General features: G+C 41.2%; 1 protein-coding gene across 1 annotated transcript in view; it reads left to right on the top strand.

The window, feature by feature from the left end:
- Window positions 1-19,202, top strand: part of Cfap44 (cilia and flagella associated protein 44) — an 88,596-nt gene that overhangs the window by 25,457 nt on the left and 43,937 nt on the right. Inside the window, exons 10-22 of the mRNA XM_028872078.2 lie at window positions 447-602; window positions 906-953; window positions 1,412-1,511; window positions 2,640-2,734; window positions 4,017-4,226; window positions 4,736-4,846; window positions 6,722-6,880; window positions 7,878-8,120; window positions 13,156-13,301; window positions 15,208-15,478; window positions 16,680-16,735; window positions 16,882-17,044; window positions 18,525-18,655. Coding sequence (XP_028727911.1) covers window positions 447-602; window positions 906-953; window positions 1,412-1,511; window positions 2,640-2,734; window positions 4,017-4,226; window positions 4,736-4,846; window positions 6,722-6,880; window positions 7,878-8,120; window positions 13,156-13,301; window positions 15,208-15,478; window positions 16,680-16,735; window positions 16,882-17,044; window positions 18,525-18,655 — 1,889 coding nt within the window. The remainder of the gene's footprint in view (window positions 1-446; window positions 603-905; window positions 954-1,411; window positions 1,512-2,639; window positions 2,735-4,016; window positions 4,227-4,735; window positions 4,847-6,721; window positions 6,881-7,877; window positions 8,121-13,155; window positions 13,302-15,207; window positions 15,479-16,679; window positions 16,736-16,881; window positions 17,045-18,524; window positions 18,656-19,202) is intronic.

Here is a 19,202-nt window from a genome sequence, read left to right as displayed (position 1 = left end):
AATATGAAAGTTGGTTACTCCCATGATGTGTGACACTTCTGCCCCAATGGACATGTCTTCCCAGACCAGCCATTACTAGAGCTCTCCAGGTTCATAGTTGGCTATGATCGACGATTGCTTTTCTCCCCCAATAGCATGGATAGCACTTTCCAGCACTGTGAAAGCTAGCCAGTCTGTGCTATGAAGCTCCCAGGTCTGTACCAACTTGATTTTGCCATGTTATGACTCAAGCGTATGGCATCTTCAGCAACAGGGTCTCACTGTCAAATTTTGGAGGGTCATCAAGAGCATTGTCCATAGCCTGTAATGTTTGGTGGTCTATGGGACCTCACTGGCCAACAACTCCAGAAGTCACTCATACCTGACACCTTTTATTGGTTAACCTTTGGTGTTTAGTAGGGGCATTGTTGTAGTGTTATAAAATACTTTCTTATTGATTTTGTCAGATATGGGACTTTGAGACAATAGACACGGCTGACATTATAGATGATACTGGATTGTTGGAGATAGAGCCTATTAATGAACTTCAAGTAGACAAGAATGTCAACCTCTTCTCAATGATAAAGATGGATGAAATTGGAAATAATTTTTGGCTGGCTCAGGTATGTTACATTCTTCTGTTTGGGCTTTTTAACTATACCAGGACATAAACTTAAAATAGAAATAGAATTGATTGTTTGGGCTAGAATGCTCTATGTTACAGCATTATGTGATTGCTTTGCTTATTATATGTGTATAGTCTTAAATATATAGAAGATATTTTAATATATTTCAATCATACTCTATAATATATGTAAGCACTAGATGTTATTGTTGGCCCTCATTTTAATAAATCACAGGAATAATGATTTTAATTTGGTGAAAATTAAAAATGATAAAATCTTATTAGCTATTTAATTTTTTAGGACGCCAGTGGAGCCATATGGAAGCTTGACCTTAGCTTTTCCAATATTGTAAGTGCCTATTTTCCTTATTTTCTCCTAAATGCTACAGTAAAAATTGTTTGGTATCTTTAAAACTCTGCTTCATCTTTCTCCACATTAGATCATTGTTTCTACCAAACGAAAACAGGATTGTCATTATGCATTGCACATTTCCTAAACATGTGGAGTCTTCCTTTATATTACCTCATGTGATCCTCACAGCTGCTCTGCTGAGCAGGCAGGAAGACCTGGGAAGTGGCATTTGATGGGATCTGTGTAAAATCAGTCATTAACCTCAGAGCCAAGACTCCATCTGGTTTTCCTAATTCCGAAGTCCAGCGCTCTTTCTAATCTGTCATACTTTTAAAAATCCTCTCTCAGAGTAACACCACACATTATGTTACAGGTTCTGTTTACATTTCTTTAAAGTTGACTTTAATTCTATATTGCTCTGTTTTCGCTATCTGTTGCTCTTTGTCTGTTCTCAGACCCAGGACCCAGAATGCCTCTTCTCTTTCCATTCTGGAGCCATCGAAGCCTTGGCTGTTTCTCCTCTCACTTATCTCATGGCTACAACTGCCTTGGACTGTAAGTATAAACTATCCCCCAACCATGTGTGTGTGTGTGTGTGTGTGTGTGTGTGTTGTGCACACATGCATGTTCATGTATAAGTACATGTGTCCTGGTGTGTGTGTGTGTATGTGTGTGTGTGTGTATGTGTGTGTGTGTGTGTTGTGCACACATGCATGTTCATGTATAAGTACATGTGTCCTGGTGTGTGTGTGTGTATGTGTGTGTGTGTGTATGTGTGTGTGTGTGTGTTGTGCACACATGCATGTTCATGTATAAGTACATGTGTTCTGGTGTGTGCGTGTATGTGGTAGCCATAAGGTGACATCAGTTGACTCCCTCTATTGCTTTCCAACCTATGCTTTGAGACAGGGTCTCTCACTGAACCTTGAGTTCACTAGCTGTTAGACTAGCCAGCCAAGAAACTGCAGGTGTTCTCTTGTTCCTTCCCCCCACCTCCAGTTCTGGGGTTACCAGCATGGTCCACCATGCCTGGCTTTTTCATGGATGATGGGGATCCCAGGTTGATTCCTCATGTTCGTGCGAAGTGCACAGACTGCAGCAGACACAATTAGGCATTAGACTAAAGACATAACTATAAATTATTTATGAAAATGCTACTCCTTTTTCAGTAACCACAGGTACGCCCTTTCTGTTCTCATCACGTTCCTTTTCTCTTGACTTTGGATATTTATAATTTTGTAGACTGTGCAAAGGGCCACTTTTTGTTGGTCAATCACAACTTTTGCCTCTTATCAAACTATCAGAGGGTCCAATGAGATGGAGAAAAAGAGGCTGTAAGGGAAGAGATGGAGAGGATCACAGAACACATGTGATGTGGAAGAGAAAGGAAGAATACTGGGGATAGGGGATGGAGGTGGGGCAGATGATGTCTGTATGTGGGCAAAATCAACTAAAACTAAGTATGTATGAATATGCCACAAGGAAATATTTTACTATGTGTGTTCATTAAAAACAATTAAGAAGAAAAAAATCAATACAAATTTAAAAGGCCATTAGGCTATCAGTTGATCTGAGTTACTGTATTTAATCCTGTAATATTTACTACATGAAAAGTGAGCCGAGGTTGTTTAAAGAAATAATATATTTATGATTTGTTTCTTTTAAAACTTTTTTTCCCTGTAGGTTTTGTTCGTTTCTATGATTTTGCTAGCAAGACTCCTTTGATTCAAATGAAATTCAAACAGGGAGGTACTTCCCTCACTTGGGTACCCCGAACAGTAAGTCTGTTCTTTTAATCAACTTCTACCAAAAACACTAGAAAATATACTGTATCATAGATATTTTTGTAGAGATATAGTTATTTTATAGCTGAGAATTTTAGAAGTATAAATATTTCAAGTTGGTTTATTTTACCTAGAACATTGCAGAAATCATCTCATGTCTTCACTGTTAAGGGTTCATTTTGTTTTGATGAAAATCTTTTTTTTTTTGGTTTTTCGAGATAGGGTTTCTCTGTGTACCTTTGGAGCCTGTCCTGGAACTCACTCTGTAGACCAGGCTGGCCTCAAACTCACACAGATCTGCCTGCTTTTGCCTCTGGAGTGCTGGAATTAAAGGCATGCGCCACCACTGCCCGGCGAAAATCTATTTTTATGCCACTTGTGGCATAGGAATAGCTTTGTTTTGCAAAGTAACCATGCAACTGAACTTGAGGCATCTCCTGTTCATGCAACCACACTTTTAAAACACCATGGGACTCTTTGGGGAGTCTTCTGTCTATGCAACCACACTTTTAAAACACCATAGGACTATTTGGAGAATGATTAATTCTTATTTGGGGATGAAATCACAGAGAAAATGGTTCAAGCGTGCCTCAGATCTGGCTTTCCGTTACTGTTTGGATGAGACTACATTCAATGTATCATGTAAGATGTTCTGTGTCCTGGTGGCTTCTGGTTTCTACCTCCAGTTCTTATGGTAACATGGCTTCTTCACTCCAGTCTGCCCTTCTCATAAGGCTGAATTCTCCTTGAATTCTGCTTTCTCCTGACGCTGGATCTTTGCACAGGCTCTGTCTGCTCTCACGGGTTCTAGTTCCACCTTCTTGTATCTAGTTAGTTCTGGACCAAGCACCCTCCGGTCTCAGCTTTACCATCTCGGCCTTAGAGGAGTCCTCAGTCTAGGTTGGCTTGATTTGCTAAATGCTCTGAATGGCTGTGTTTCTTTCCTTTGGCGCCTGTGTTAGCTCAGATTTTATACTCATTTACGTGTTAATGGGGGACATTCAGTCCATTTGTGTTCAACCTGAACTGCTGGTGACAGGTACCTCCTACACAGGAGGCAGGCATGCTGTTAGTATTGCTCACTGGAAACTTGAATTGCCTTAGATGACCCTGCTTGTGATCAAAAAGAGATAAATACCCTGGAATTGATGGAGGTTGCCATAACATGGAACCAAGACTTGAACAGGGAGGCCAGTGCTAAGTTATCCAAATTTGTATGTGTGTACCGAGAATTTCTTAACTAAATTCTGATCCCCTGCATTTCATTGTTTCCAAGGTAAGCTACTCTGGTGCACAGATTGTCATAGGATTCCAAGATGGTGTTGTTCGGATTCTTGAACTTTATGATCCAAAAGGAATTACACTTTTTGCAGGACGGAAGAAAATCTTAGACGCCGAGTTACATATGAAATATGTCTTCAAACCCCATACTGCTGAAGTCACGGCTTTAGCTTATGAACGTGATGGGGAGATTCTAGCCACCGGGGTAAGTGTGAGATTCTCTCTCATTTCCTATTGGAATTCCATGCCTAGCTTCCCTTTTCAGTCCACCTATTTCATTGTGCCTTCATACCCCCTAAATGCAAACCACAACAAAAGCCTGCCTCAGATACAGAAAACAACTCGATAAACTACAGGAAGAAGTCAGCAGATGTACTGTAGAATTATTTTATATTCTATTTGTATTTATATTATATATGTGTGTGTATGTGTGTAAACATACGTGTGTGTGTGTATGTGTGTGTGTGTGTGTGGTAATCACATTTCTAGAGCTATGTAATGAAACACTTGGGAAAAAGAATCAAAACATTTGAAATCATATATCTATATATATCTATATATATACACACATATAATATTAATCTGGAATACATGACCATTGCGTCTATAAGTGTAAATTGAATAGACTATGTGATACTAAATCTTTGTGCTCTATGGGCTTGATGTCATAGTAATATATATTGGGTGTGCATGTCTCTTTTTTTAATTTTCTAGAGTAAAGATAATACTGTCTTCTTATTTGAAGTGGAAAAAGATTACAAGCCAATAGGTTATTTTAACACTCCTGGGCCCGTTTGCCAGTTGATGTGGTCTCCGTCCAGTCATGTAAGTCCTGAATTTTTGTCTTCAAGAGTAAATCTCAGTGTCTGTAGCGAGAGGTGCACCCCCTCCACACACACTTGGGGCTGCATTTCTTTTATTCCTATTTGGCAAAAACCCATCCCTGAGTTACCCCAACTAATTTGCCTAATTTGCTACCAGTGCCAGCCAGAGACTGCAGGAGATAATCCTATGTCAAGGAGGATTCTTAGCTCCTGCAGAAATCAGTGATTTAAATGAGTTCTCCACAGCCCTCAACACTTCACTCCTCCTCTCTTTCTCCCAGCATCACTTCCCAGAGAGGCCGGGCCTCCTCCGCAATACCCCACGGAGTCTGTCCGACCTCCGTCTCCCTGCCGCTTTCTACTTAGCAGCCATCCATTCCGCCCCCTGTCCATGGACGGCCTCATGCTTTTTTTTCTTCACGATTTGACACTATCTCTCTCTCACTTTTAGGACATAGGCATTTAGCCTTCCCTGCTGCTCACTGGGTAATTTTCAACGGCAATCTTTACCACTTACGGAAAAATAAATTCGCCGATCCTGTGTTCTGCAGCTATTGCCCCCCCTCCCCTCCCCCACCACCCATCTCATATCTCGTCAGCTCTCGGGAGGACTGACTGTCCCAGGGACCCCATTGTTTCTATACCACTCCATCCCTCCATCCTCCCTCCTCTCCTGCCTGCCCTCTAGTTCCCCGATTCCGTACCGGGCAGCTCTTCTGAAGGCACCACTAATACCCACCTGGTGTTTGATTGTTACCTTACTTGATATGGTAGCATCGCTTGATCCCGTTGACCTTCCCTTCCCTTTTGAAATATCTTCCTCCTCTAATGTTAGTGCTTTTCTGCTCCCAGCTCTTGCATCTGGCCAGGCCTTTCAGCCAGTCAGCCAGTGTTAAATCCCTTAACGCCTTGCCCTGGCTCTCTTTCCTCCTGTGATTTTGCTCTGGGTGATGCCTTCTGAGGCCACCATTTCCCTAAAGCTCCAATGTGCCCCCAGGACACTTGCCGAAATGTCTCCTCTTTACAGAACAGTGCTCACACCTCGACTCATTTTGTAAGTATATTTTGTTCATCTGCGCCTTCAAGCTAGATGCCACTTTCTCAGGAAATCATGCACAATCTGGACGTTCTTGTGGTCTCTTGGAAGGACTTTTGCAATTATAATTTATATTAATCTGTGTGAAATGGACAGGCTCCCCCTTTGGAGTCAAATTCCATAATGGGAGTGAGGACAGCAGCCTTTCTCACAATTCCGTCTCTAGCATGTAACAAAATGCAGAGTATGTGGTAGATAAACAATAATTTGTACCAAGATGGGGATTTCCCAGATGTGGTTTGGGGCAGAAAAAACTTCTGTGCTGGACCAATCCATCTGGGATCCATTTTATGTGAGTGGAAGTCAAGGCTGAAGCTTTCTTGAAGCACACCCATGGAGAGAGAAGAGAATTGGAAAGAAGACAAAGACCTGGAGAGCATCCACGTTTAAATTAACTTAGGAAGACAGAAGCTGGGTTGTCCAGGGTGACAGAGCTGAGAAGTTACCCACAATTCCTCAACATTTCTAATGAGAACATTCTGCCCTTTAGGCTAACAGGTTTCACAACTGTATGTTTGGCTAAGGAAATAAGTTATGGTATCTTTAAAGGAAACAAATATAAATCTAACTTTAGCAACTAGGTTAGGGATTAATAGTTGAATGATAATAACTAATATTAATAACTAACACTAATAATCATTAGTAGCTAGGATTGTTACTAATAACTGCAGTGGTATATTATCTTTTAAAATGATCACTATATTTTTTCCCTGCCTTGTTATCTTTTCAAACTTGTAGAAATTTGCCTATGTGTAAATGATATGCATGTTTCCTTTTTAGCCTGAAAGCACCTTGATGACCTTCTGTGAGAATGGCTATATTCTTGAATCTCTAACTCCAACTATTAAGGATGTCGATGATCATGATGTCGTCTCCTATGAAATCCAAGACATCGTTCTCAGATGTTTTCATTTCTCAAGTGTCAAATCTAAGATTCTGGTAGGAGATAGTCTCGAAACATCACCTGCCTTCTTTTTCTTTCATTTGAATATGCAGTACCCTGTAAGAGATTCTGGTAGGACAGGAATAAAATAAAGTAAGACAGATCCTGGCCTGAAGGAGTCTACACACTGGTAGGAAGGTGACTAACTGTGGTAGGAGGCAGCTAACTGCAGGAGAAGACAGTAGTAGATAGATAACTAAAATCCAAGTACAAGGAAAGGAACTCGAGAGTGTGCAGGAGTGATGTGGCTGATGGACGGATGGGGGCGTTAAAAAATGCCTACCTGGAAGTGACCATTAACACTCAGAGGATGGAAGACGTTTGAGAGAATGAGAGGAAGAGAGAGGTAACAATGCTGGGAGAACCCTAGAGAGCCCGCCATTTAGAGTTTACAGCATTTTCAGGAGGTGAAGAATGACTGTTGAAATGGCAGAGGTAACGGGATCCGAGTAAAGCTCCCTTTTGATGCCAAGCAAGCCACACTAGTTGGAGGCACTGTGAGGCCTTGGGAAAAGAGGACAGGTGGGAAGAAATCATACAAATTGGGAAGCTAGTTCGCATGGGGTAACTAGGAGATGGGGCTGCCAGTACTGGGGGACTCTGCATTGGACAGTTGGTGATATTGAATGCCTACATCACAGGGTTACAGGAGCTGGGAACAAGTTTCCTCATTGCCTACTTTAGTGCACATGGTTCTTGGGTTTACAGTAACAGGCTATGAGGAAAAAAAAACAGCACGTTCTTTCTCTTACAGAAAGGATGGCAAAATGATTTCAATAAAATGGGTATCAAGGAGATTCAGCAGAAATGATGTTTATCAAAAGATTTGAATCTTAATGATAAAAGTATATTCCCAGAGGGTAGTTATGTGTAAATGGGGTTGTTATATTCACGTTCTGGGAGTTTCTAGAAACAGTCTTCCTTCTACAGCTTTTGTCACACTCAGCCAAAGAGTAACATGTTTCTAAAATGCCTATTGTTTTTTTTATAAAGAGATTAAAGGAAATTGAAAGGAGAGAAAAAATAAAGGAGTTGAAGGAGAAGGAAAAGGAAGCCAAAAGGAGGAAGCTAGCGGAACTAAGAGAAGCATTTGGAGAAGAGGAATTGGTGGAGGTGGAGAGCGATGAGGAGGAAGAGGAGGAAGAGGAGCCGCTGCCTCCCATCTTCATCCCACCAATCCCCTCTCCCATCCTCTGTGGCTTTTACTCAGAGCCCGGGAAGTTCTGGGTGTCATTAGTAAGTAAAAATTCCAAGACTTCCCCTCAGCCCTTGGCCAGTCCAGTTGACGGTCACTGTTTTTCACCACATTCGTTCTCGTGTGTGCTGAGAATTTAATTTTTAACTGTTGATGTAGCTGTGAGTTTTAATATCAGTTACAGGGTAGTTGTTTTTTTATATATCATCTTGACATCTATTTTAAATATGTCTACCTTTTGTATCTGCTGACACTTCATTCCAAACTCCCATGTTCAGGAATACCAAAGTTGGGAAAATTCAAGAGTCCTGATCAAAGAGCAAAGCAGTCCTCTACCCTCATCCATTTTACTGTTGTTGTTGTTGTTTGGTTTGGTTTTGAGCTCGAATTTGAAAACACCAGCTCTCGTGGCAGGACTGTAGAGTGTCAGTCTGCTAACGTCTGTGCCGTGTGGCCTACGAGAGAGTAGGAGTCTGTGTGTTTTCAAGTGCTGCATTCCACTCCAGTCAAAAGAAGGAAGATTAATGGACATTACAAAGACTGATACACGAAAGTGTCACACTGTGTGTGGGGAAGGTTTTATGTCCTCCGTTTATATACCATATAGTTTTATCATGAAACATTTTCTCAATATATTGCAAAGAAAGATTTTTCTTCATTATAGATCTTACAGTTTTCACTTCTGAGTGTACAAACACACACACACACACACACACTCATGCCCCCCCCAATGTAATTTATAATTATGTGGGAGCATTATTACTAATTCATACTTGGTCCTAGTCTTTTGAAACCAAGGCACAGAGCCCTTAATGGACACGGCCAAAGTCAGTTAAGCAATGCAAAGTAGAACTAGGATCTCTGACAATCTGGGTTTATAGTCCATGCTCTTAGGCATTACACTCCATCATGAGGTAAAGCACAGATCACAGAGGTAGCGCTCACCTTGCTTGATCCAGTCATGTACTTACTCTCCCTGTAGTCAAGCAGATGCCATAGAAAAGCTGGCTTCATTTTGAAGTCATGACTCCAGTCCTTGAATCAGGACTCACACTGCTGGTCAGTTCTACTGCCCAGTCATGTTTACTTTACAAATTATTATTTCAATTTCTTCTCCCCACAAACATTTTGTAACTTGCCTGTCTCTCCAGACACTCATAATTCATAGAGAAAATAAAGGAAGTCAGATGGAATCTCCCGATTTTTTCCATCTCTAGCACCCTGCAGAGATCTCTCTTGTGTTCTGCTTTGTCTGTTACAATTGGTGGGTGTTGCTTAGCAACTTGCCCAGGGCAGTGTTCCAGAAGGCCTCTTGGGTCTTTTGCTTTTCCCCTCCTACTCCACATGATTTTGCTTCTGAAACAAACTACTTGACGTGTATCATCAGCTCCTGTCCTTTCAATTTCAATCCTTACCACCAGCACAGGAAGTTCCTGTAATTTCTGACCCCTCCTCCACTGCTCCTTTAGAGGAAACCTGAAAACACTGTCTGGAGCCATCAACTCCTCTTCACCTCTTAGCTGATCTTCAACCAATTCCTTGGCGTTTTATCTCCATCTCCTTGTTTCTCCAATGATTTCTACGTTACCAGGCTTAGTGGTGACTTCTCTGTGCGTTTGACCTGTTCACCTGTTGACTCTTCCTCCTCCGTAAAATACTTTGCTTTCTCTTCTTGGCTTCCAACACCAGATCATAGCCATCGCTGTTATTTTGTGGTGCCGGGTGTTGAACCCAGGGCCTCATGCATGCTAGGCATGCACTCTACCACCAAGCTGTGTTGCCACCTCTTCTTGGCTTCCAGGATGTCACACACACAGTGAAAGAGTGTCAGGGAGGCAGTGGTGAATGGATATGAACAGAATGTGTTATAGGAGTGCATGAAGTTTTAAAGAATAAACTTAAAATTTTAAAAAAGAAATCCTGGAACGTTGGGTTCTCGGTGTGTGAGCAAACTGGTCTCCTTGTGTACCTGCACACATGGGGCATGCATTCTTGTAGACACTCACACATATACATCTAAATGATATAAATCACAATAACAACTTCAGAAAGTAAAACGAATCAAAAATTCAATAGAATCATTTATCAGAAACTAAACACAATGAGAATTAAAAGCTAGTAGCAACTCCTCCTAAAACCATTTCAAACAGAGGGGAAAGACTTTAATAGATTATTCTCCAAAGAAAAAAAATACAAATGTCCAAGGACCACATGAAAAGGCATTCCACATCACCAAAGGCCATAATGAGATGCCTCCCACCTCATCTCCCTTCCAGTGCCATGTCCTTTTTAAACAAATATTGCTATTAATAAACCCCTAAATCCATCTAGGGCTGCCTATATCCACATGGATATGTATCAGCAGCCTTTGGGAGAGTCTGCTCCAAGACCACACCCAGGGTGTGCAAAAAATCCATGAGTATGGCGAGGGCTAGACTTTTTCTATCTGAGGGGTATTAGGAAGAACACTCACACGTTCTGATGGTAACTTTCTTTATTACTGCATATTGAAAAAATCCATCTCCACACAGTTGCATATCTCTCCACACTGTTACATCTGTCTTCTACACAGACACATGTCTCTACATACAGTTACATCTCTTTTCTACATAGCTCCATATCTCTTTTCTACACACATCTCTCTTCTACACATCTCTCTCCTACATATCTCTTCTTACACTCATCTTCACACAGCTACTGCTCCATCTCTCTACTCAGCTCTCTCTCCTACATAGCTACTCATCTTCTACACAGCTCTCTCTGCATGCACCACCTTCTACATACAGCTCTACACAGTTCTCTCTACATAGCTCTTTCTACTCGTACCTCCTTCAACAGCCAAACTGTGCACAGTTATGAGTACATTTTCAGGATCCAACCCACTCTAATAATGCATGATGAGTCACACAGTTTCTCTCAGGCTAGGGAGGTCGAGCTGACTAGGCATGGTGAGTAAAGTAAGCAGGTAGCTCTAAGTGGTCAGGGTTCCCAGACAGTGAGTGACATTGAAATTCAGGACTTAAGCAATAAATAGTTAGTTGGCTGAAACTTGAGTCTTGTAACATAAACTGAGGTTGGGATTATGTACAGAGAGTCAATTGCTGAGAGAATTATGTCTACTGTAGTTGCTTTGTGCCTGACTTTGGTTCAACAAACAGACACTTGGGAATTTGTCCTTGTACAATTTGTCTTCAGGGGCAACTAGTGTATTTTGGATTTCCTCTGAAGTCTAAAATCAGCTAAATGTGTAAAAAAATTGTCTTTGTAGCTGAGAATACTGTTATTTTCCTATGTCAGTCTGAGTTAAGAAAAATATCCTAGTATTATTTCTATTCATCCAACTTATACAGCTTAAGTACAAATCATCTTCCTGACCATCCACAGCTATATGTGTACCTAGTAGGTGGAATATATCCATGAGACAAACACACAAACAGTGGGGGAAATACCCATAGTTGTTTTTAGGGAAGAAATATAGTGGCACAAGAGAAAATTACAGGCAGAAGCAGCCAGTTTTCAGAGTCTATGGTCCTGCAAGCCTTGCTTAACAAGATTCCTCCATCAGAGAGTTATTCATTTGGTATGTTGACACCTGAATTATTAATTGCTACCCATTGTATATTCTTAATGGCCACTGGCAGGTATGGGCAACCTACCACCAACCAAGTCCACAAGGAGAGTCAGTCTCCTTTCCTTAGCAGCCAGAAATTCCCAGTATCTCCTCTGCCAAAGGTGAGGCCTTGGGGACCCACCCTCCATCCATGTTGGAATTTTGACTGGCTTGGTTTCATGCTAGTTGTATGTAGATAACCTAACCACAGTTGCTGTGAACTGATGTCACATCCAGAAGTCAGCATTTCACAGCTCTCCTTCCTATCTACCAGCTGTTACATTCTGTCCCCTCTTCCTCAATATTCCCTGAGCCCTGGATGGAGAGGAGGTTGATATAGTTGAGTGAGCTCAACACACTTAATTACTTGAGCACGTTGACTGCCCACTTCCCATTGCAAAAACAGGCTTCTCTGAGCAAAGTAGAAGGGAGTTCAAATCTCTGGGTATAAACAAATATCTACAAAGCAGTTTTGACAACTTGGCCATGTAGCAAATTAACTGCAGCCTCCCTCTCCCTGCTTCCCCTCCCCGACACCCCATCCCTATCATCTCCCTAGCAATGGCACTCTAGGATTTCAACAGAGTCCAGTGGAAAGTATAGTTATAATGTCCCCTTCTCTTTGGAATATGCCCAAGAAACTGTAGGTAGATCTGTTCAGGTTCTTTGCCTCTGATCTCCCACTTGAACTGCTTCAGGCAGAAAAACAGTACTGCATGCCTGGCTTACTCCTGATTCTCCCTGTGTTTGGCCTTGTAACTTGGGTGGCTCCCAAATGCTTTCAAACACAGGTTGTGTTACTTTTTTCTGGTTATCCCCAGTGGGTAAGGTTAGCCAAAACAATCCAGTCTGCCACTGGCCAGAGCGAAAACTTAGTTTCCTGATTTTTCAGGTGGTTAATTTTGTTATTTTTGTTGTTGTTGTTGTTATTTACTCATTTATTTTGTATGTAGATGTCCAGGGCAATTAAGGGTCCCATCCATATAGAGAAAGAAAGCAACTTAGAACTATGTGATTGCTACAAATTCTTACTAGTCTTCCTTTTGTGTAGTGAGATGTATTTTTCCCCTAACTTACCTTTCCTGGAAAACTAATAGTATTTAAAGTTACCCCCAAATTGAAAAGTAATTGTGAAAACAATGATCTACAAAGCCTATTGTTATTAAATACTTGTGTATGCAGAATACCACTTCAAGTCATAGAATACAGTTCATTTTATACTCAGAGGTGAGTCTCTCTTGAACTGACTTCTGAGTAGAAACTCATCATCTTCATAATTACTTAATTGCATATTAATGGGCAATGGAGACACAGAAATAATATCTACCTTTAACTATCGAAATCATGTAGCAGAGGATGTTTTAAAGCATTGTTTTGTGTTTTAAATTTGAAGTGATCTAAAACCCCTCAGGGAATCAGGTGTGTATTATGTTCACAAACCAGCTTCTGCACTTTCTCTCTTCCAGGGCAACTATGATTCTGGTTTTCTGTATCACTGTCAGTTCCCCCCCTTTTTCAGTGACAGTGATTTCCAAAACCAGGCAGATGAACCATTCGATTTCCGCTTTCTTGAGGATACAGAGGACAACCCCATCCAAACATTCGCTTTCAGGTGAAGAGAACTTAAAAAAAAAAAAAAAAGGATTTTAGTGTCTGTCTTTGTGTATTCTGGATGCCTTGGTTTCTTTTCCTGTTGCTGGAATAGAACACCCAAACAAAACATCTCAAGAGAGAAAGGGTTTATTGGAGCTCATATCCCGGGTCCAGTCCATCATGGTCGGGGCGGCAAGGCAGCAGGATCACATGATGTCTGAAGTCAGAAGGAGAGAGCCATGGATACAAACAACTGTTCAGCCTACTTTCTTCATTTTATACACTCCAGAAATCCCTGCTCTAGGAATGGTCCCACCCACAATTAAGCTGAGTTTTCCCCTTAGCCATGAAAATAATTGAGATAATCCCTTACAGGCATTCCCTGAAGGCCATCTTCCCGGAGATATTAGATCCTTTCAGGTGGACAACAGAAACCATTGTAAACGGAATTGTCACTTTTTGAAGATCTATTTACGTGAAGGGAAACACACATGGTACCTGGTTAAATTAATCAAATGGGCAAATAGAATTAAAGTTAGGCCTAGGCTTGAAATAGTTTTTTAAACCCTGTGGGTTTTGTGCTGGGTGTTGTATCCCAGTTTCTGTTTATCACACTGATCTCTTTTCATTTACGTAGAAAGACGTGACTGCATGGTAAACTAACAAAGGGCCAGGCTCCCAGTGATTCCGAAGCAACGGTGAATTGAACTGCTCTCCATTTAGTAACTGAGAACTGAGCACAAATGCCAGCCATTGTTCTGAGGCCTGGGGACTAGCTCCAGTGTTAAAGCAGCTCTCCCTTCCTAACTTTTTGTGTTAGTTCACTACAGCTGCTGTGACAAAAACACCCCGTAATGTGTGACTTAGACAGCGCAGACTTAGATTCTCACGGTCTGGAGAAGAGAGCTCCAAGTTGAAGGTGTCGACAAATGCGCTTTCAAGTCAGTCTGTGGCTTTCTCATCTCCGCCTTGTTGGTGTGCCTTTCCCGTGGCCTTTCCCGTGTGCAAGGCATCTCTAGTGTCACTCTGTGACATCGTTCCCAAGGACACCAGCCAGACTGGATTAGGATTTACCCTTATGCTCTCATTTTAGCTTAATTACCTCTTTAGAAGTCCTTAACTTGCAATATAGTTACACTTTGGAGCACTGGATCTAAGACTCGAGTGTGTGCATTTTGGTGGTACACAACTTAGCTCTTAACACCATTTGCTATTTAAATTTAAACATTATTTCACTGGGGGTATGGCTCAGTGGGTAAAGGTCCCAGCGGCCAAGCTTGATGACCAGAGTTCAATCCCCAGGACCCACCTTTGTAAAGAGAAAACCAACTCCCACTAGTTGACCTATGATCTTCACAAACCAACTAACTAAATATGCCATGTCCTGCCTGGCTTGGGTCTTAGAACCCCAGCAGGGGATGATGATGAGGGAATGAAGAAAGGACAGACACATAGATACACATACAGTGAGGACGGGATCGGTGGGATTCTCTAATGCTACCACTACCCAGCCAACTTGGGATGTCAGCATGTTTGCTAGGTGTAACACAGAAAGGGGGCTCAGATTACCTTGGTAGGAGGTCTCTCTTGGCCAGCAGTCTCCAGCTGTAAACACCTGGGGGAGGAAGCCACAGCACTAGCTTTTGTACACACTGATCAGCCTTTCATATATACTCCTCCTCACTCCCTAAGGAAAGCTTGGCCATCTACCTTGAGCCTGGCCGGTGTGGATAAGGGCTTTGCCACTTTCCCATGGGTCAATTGGCCTTGCAGTCCTCACCAGGATGATGGCCATGTCAAGATACTCATCCTCTCAGAATGCTCATTCAGGGTTTCCTCAGCTCCCTACATGAATAGGGGGGAAAAAAAAAGAAAGGTTATATTCCAGCTTCTGAGAATAATACTTGACTCTTTTTGTCTCGTAGTTCTAACCAGACTATGATGTTCTGTGGAATGAGAAATGGAGGAATTCGGGTGTACATCTTAAGTGAGAATGACCCCTCACTGACTAGTCTGAAGGACTACTGGCATTTCAATGTGCACGACAACAATTACGGATGTGTAAAAGGCGTCTCTGCTAGTTTTGACGACCAGTACTTGGTGACTGCTGGGGCAGATGGCAATATCTTTGTCTTCAACGTGACATCTATAGTTGTGGCTGAGAAAGAAGCCAAAGCCAAAGTGCCATCCCCCAGGGTATGTAACAATTAGCCAATCAATTAACTAATAATGATAGCTGACTTTAAAAGAAAGTCTTAAAGTATTGAGAGTAATTTAGACATGTTAACTTTATAATATAATCCATAATATTTGTAACCTATACCTTATAATCTAGTATTACTGCAGTGTTATAATTCTGACTTTCTGTATCAAATATTAGTGGCACTGAATTCTTACTATTTATTAAAGTTATACAGCTCCCCACTGCATCAGATTTTCTTTATCAATCACTGTCTTAGCCAACATTTCTTTCTTTTCTTTTTTCTCTCTTCAAAATGGGCAATATTTTTCAGGTCTGTATTTTCTTTTTCCGTTATTTACTTCTTAATATACTCTGATAGACTTCTAAAAATTTCAATAGTGCCTTCAACTTTCTTTAACATATTAATCAGATTTGATCTGAGGTATATTTTGAAAACTATTGATATCTCTTGTCATTCTGTTTTATTGGTCTGTCTTCACATTTTTTTTTTCAATTAAATCTTATTCTTCTGGCACACCTAGTTTTTTTTTTTTTAATTGAGCCCTAGACATTTATGTGAAAAACTCAGGAGTTACCTTGATTCTTGGCATGTTACTATTACCTCCTAAAGATTTAGCGTTGCTTCTAGAAAGCAGGTAGCAAGCCTACACCACTCTAGTCCAGTCAGTAGTGAGGTGTGATCTGCAATCAGGTTCTCCTTTCTGAGAAGGCCATTTTATTTCCACTTTACTCACATGCCTAGAACATTTCATTTCAGGATTTCTTTTTTAAAAATTTAAGTTATTCTTTGAAAACTTCATGCACCTCTATAATGTATTCTATTCATATCCGCTCACTACTACCTCCCTGAAACTCCTCCTTTGTCCTCCACCCCACCTCACTTCCAACGTCATGTCCCCTTTAAACAAAAATTGTTATTAATAAACCCCTAAATCCATCCAGTGCTGCCGATATTCACATAGATGTGGAATCATCCACCAGGGTAGGGGCAACCTACCACCAACCGAGTCCACAAAGGGGAGTCTGTCTCCCTCGGTCAGCAGCCAGACATGTCCAGTAGCTCCTCTGCCAAGGATGAGGCCTTGGGGGCCCTTCCTCCATCCATGATGACATTTTGACTGGCTTGGCCTTGTGCAGGTTTTGTGTAGGTGACCTAACCATAGATGTTGCAAATTGTCTTTCCTATTCCTACAGTTTGGGATTGAATCAGAGCCCATTCCAGAAGACATTGAAGATCCCAAAGCCTACAGGTATGAAACATTTTAATAACTATTGATCAGGCCCAGGATTTTACCAAACTGCCTGAGACAAATGCATTTCCAAGTTATACAATACAATTTGTCTCTTATGTCATTTCTGTTGAGAAATGATTATCATTTTATATTTCTGCTTTCAGTATTGAGAATGCCAGGAGGAAAAGAGAATATGACAAGCTAATGAAGGAAGTAGAAGAAATAAAAGCTGGGAAGAGAGAGCATATCAAAGCTTTGAGGAATCAATTTTGGAAACTGTTAGCAATGAATAAAGAACTACCAGCGCATATGCAGTTTCAACGGACAGTGAGTCTGAACGATTGGCTGTTATTTTAACATGTTCATCCTGGATTAGGATTACTATTTTGTCAGCAACAATGAATGCAGAGAAATCATTTTCCCAGTTAGCTCTCGTTGTCAGCTTAACACAGCCTAGAGTCATCTGAGGGAGTTTCAACCGAGCGATTTCCCAGATCAGATTGGCCTGTGCTACACCAGTGGGGGCATCGTCTTGATGTAGATTAGTGTAAGGACCCAGCCCACTGTGGGCACGAATCGCCATCCCTAAGCAGGTGTCTTAGGATACCTAAGAAAGCTGGCTGAGTGTGAGGCAGAGAGCCAGCAGTAATCAACATTCCTCTATCATTCCTGCTTTGCTTCCTGCTTGGGTTCCTGTCCTGACTTCTGCCATTAATCAACTGTGACCTGGAAGTGTAAGCCAAATAATTCTGTTCCTCCCCCAAGTTGCTTTTGGTTGTGGTGTTTTTCAAAGAGACAGAAAAGGAATTAGGACGTGGTTATTAAATCTTCTTTTACCTGGCCAGTCAATGTATTTGCACCACCTCATGGGCTGTACAAGTTGGGATGGAAGCCAGTGAACCTATGCAACACAAAGTTGACTGCTGGATTTGGCTACCTCTATGACATTCTTTTTCTGTATTCAGTAAGATGATAAAATAGAAACACAGTTTGGGATCTAGCTTATATGTTGGGAAGGTACATGTAAAGTTTGATTCTGCCATTTCACTTTTAATATTAGCTCTATGGGTTGAGTCACAAAACTTCTAAAAGACAACAGTATAGCTGTGGCTATGAGGGCAATCACAGAAGTGTTTAAGCCAATTTTATATTCTTTATTTCTTTTGTGACTTTACTCTAAAACTCAATATACCTGCTAATCATTGGGCTATATTTTTTTTTCATTCTTCAAAAGTTTTATGTGCATGTCTAATGTCCATGGAAGCCCAAAAGAGGGTTTCAGTTCCCTGGAACTAGAGTTAGAGATGGTTGTGAGTCAAGATGTGGATGCTGGGAACCAAACCCAGGTTCTTTGCAAGAGCAGCAAGTGCTCTTACCCACTGAGCAATCCCTGCAGCCTCTTTATTTCATTTTCAACTATATCCTAAACAGAGTTATAGTTCAGAGTCTAATCCAGGAGCTAAAGAGATAGATTAGCCAATATGAGAACTTGAATTCCATCCCCGCTATTCTCATAAACAGGCGTGGTGGAGGATGCTTATAATACCAGCCCTTGGTAGACCGAGACCGACATACTTGAGGCTTGCTGGCTGCTCAGCCTATCCTCACTGGCAAGCTCCGGGTCCCAGTGAGAGACTGTCTCAAGAAACAAAGAGGATGACTTTTGCGGAATCACACCTGGCTTCCACAGGCACACATAGGCGTGTATACACACACACACACACACACACACACACACACACACACACACAATGTAATTTAAAAACAAAATAAGAACCTTTTGATAAGCAAATCAACTTATCTACAGGATTTCAACATTGATGCCATAATTCATGCGGAAATCAATAAGAAAACAATTTTCAAAATTCAGCAAGTGGAAAAGGAGTTAGCTTGGGAAAAACAGAAATATGAACTCGGCCTGAAGAAGCTCCAGAGCAGGTACATCTTCCCTGCAAGTTAAGATGTTTGAAAGCACACTTTTGAGTTGTGTGTTGTGATGCCTGCACAGAGCGCAGGTGAACCATCTCAAGAAGCGCCCAGTGAGCAAGTCCACACCTCAAGCAGCCCTCCTGGGCTTGCTGGGTCGTCCTGTGCTGTCTGCTCACTCCTAGTTTATGTTGGGGATTTGGGTGACAATTACATTGTTAAAATTTATGTAAGGACTATTTAGCTTCTATTTTGACAAAGTATTTGTTTTATGCCAAATTAAAAGATGAACATGAAGGCATACATACTTTTAAAATAAAAAAAAATCAAACATGATTAGAAGACTTAGAGGGAAAGATAGCAATCTCCTGAGCAATCACCTCTGCGTGTCAGTTCAGCTTCCCAGAAGAAACAGATGTTTTTACTCCTTATTTAGTTTTGATTTATAGACAGCAAAGTGCATACATCTTAATCAAACAGCTTAATACTTTCTTTAACATACACTAGTACATATATCTATGATTCCCATTAAGGTAGAGAACATTTATCTCACTCCAGG

Source organism: Peromyscus leucopus, chromosome 12, assembly GCF_004664715.2.
Source record: "Peromyscus leucopus breed LL Stock chromosome 12, UCI_PerLeu_2.1, whole genome shotgun sequence".
Classification (NCBI taxonomy): domain Eukaryota; kingdom Metazoa; phylum Chordata; class Mammalia; order Rodentia; family Cricetidae; genus Peromyscus; species Peromyscus leucopus.
This window is presented reverse-complemented; position numbering and strand designations above follow the sequence as displayed.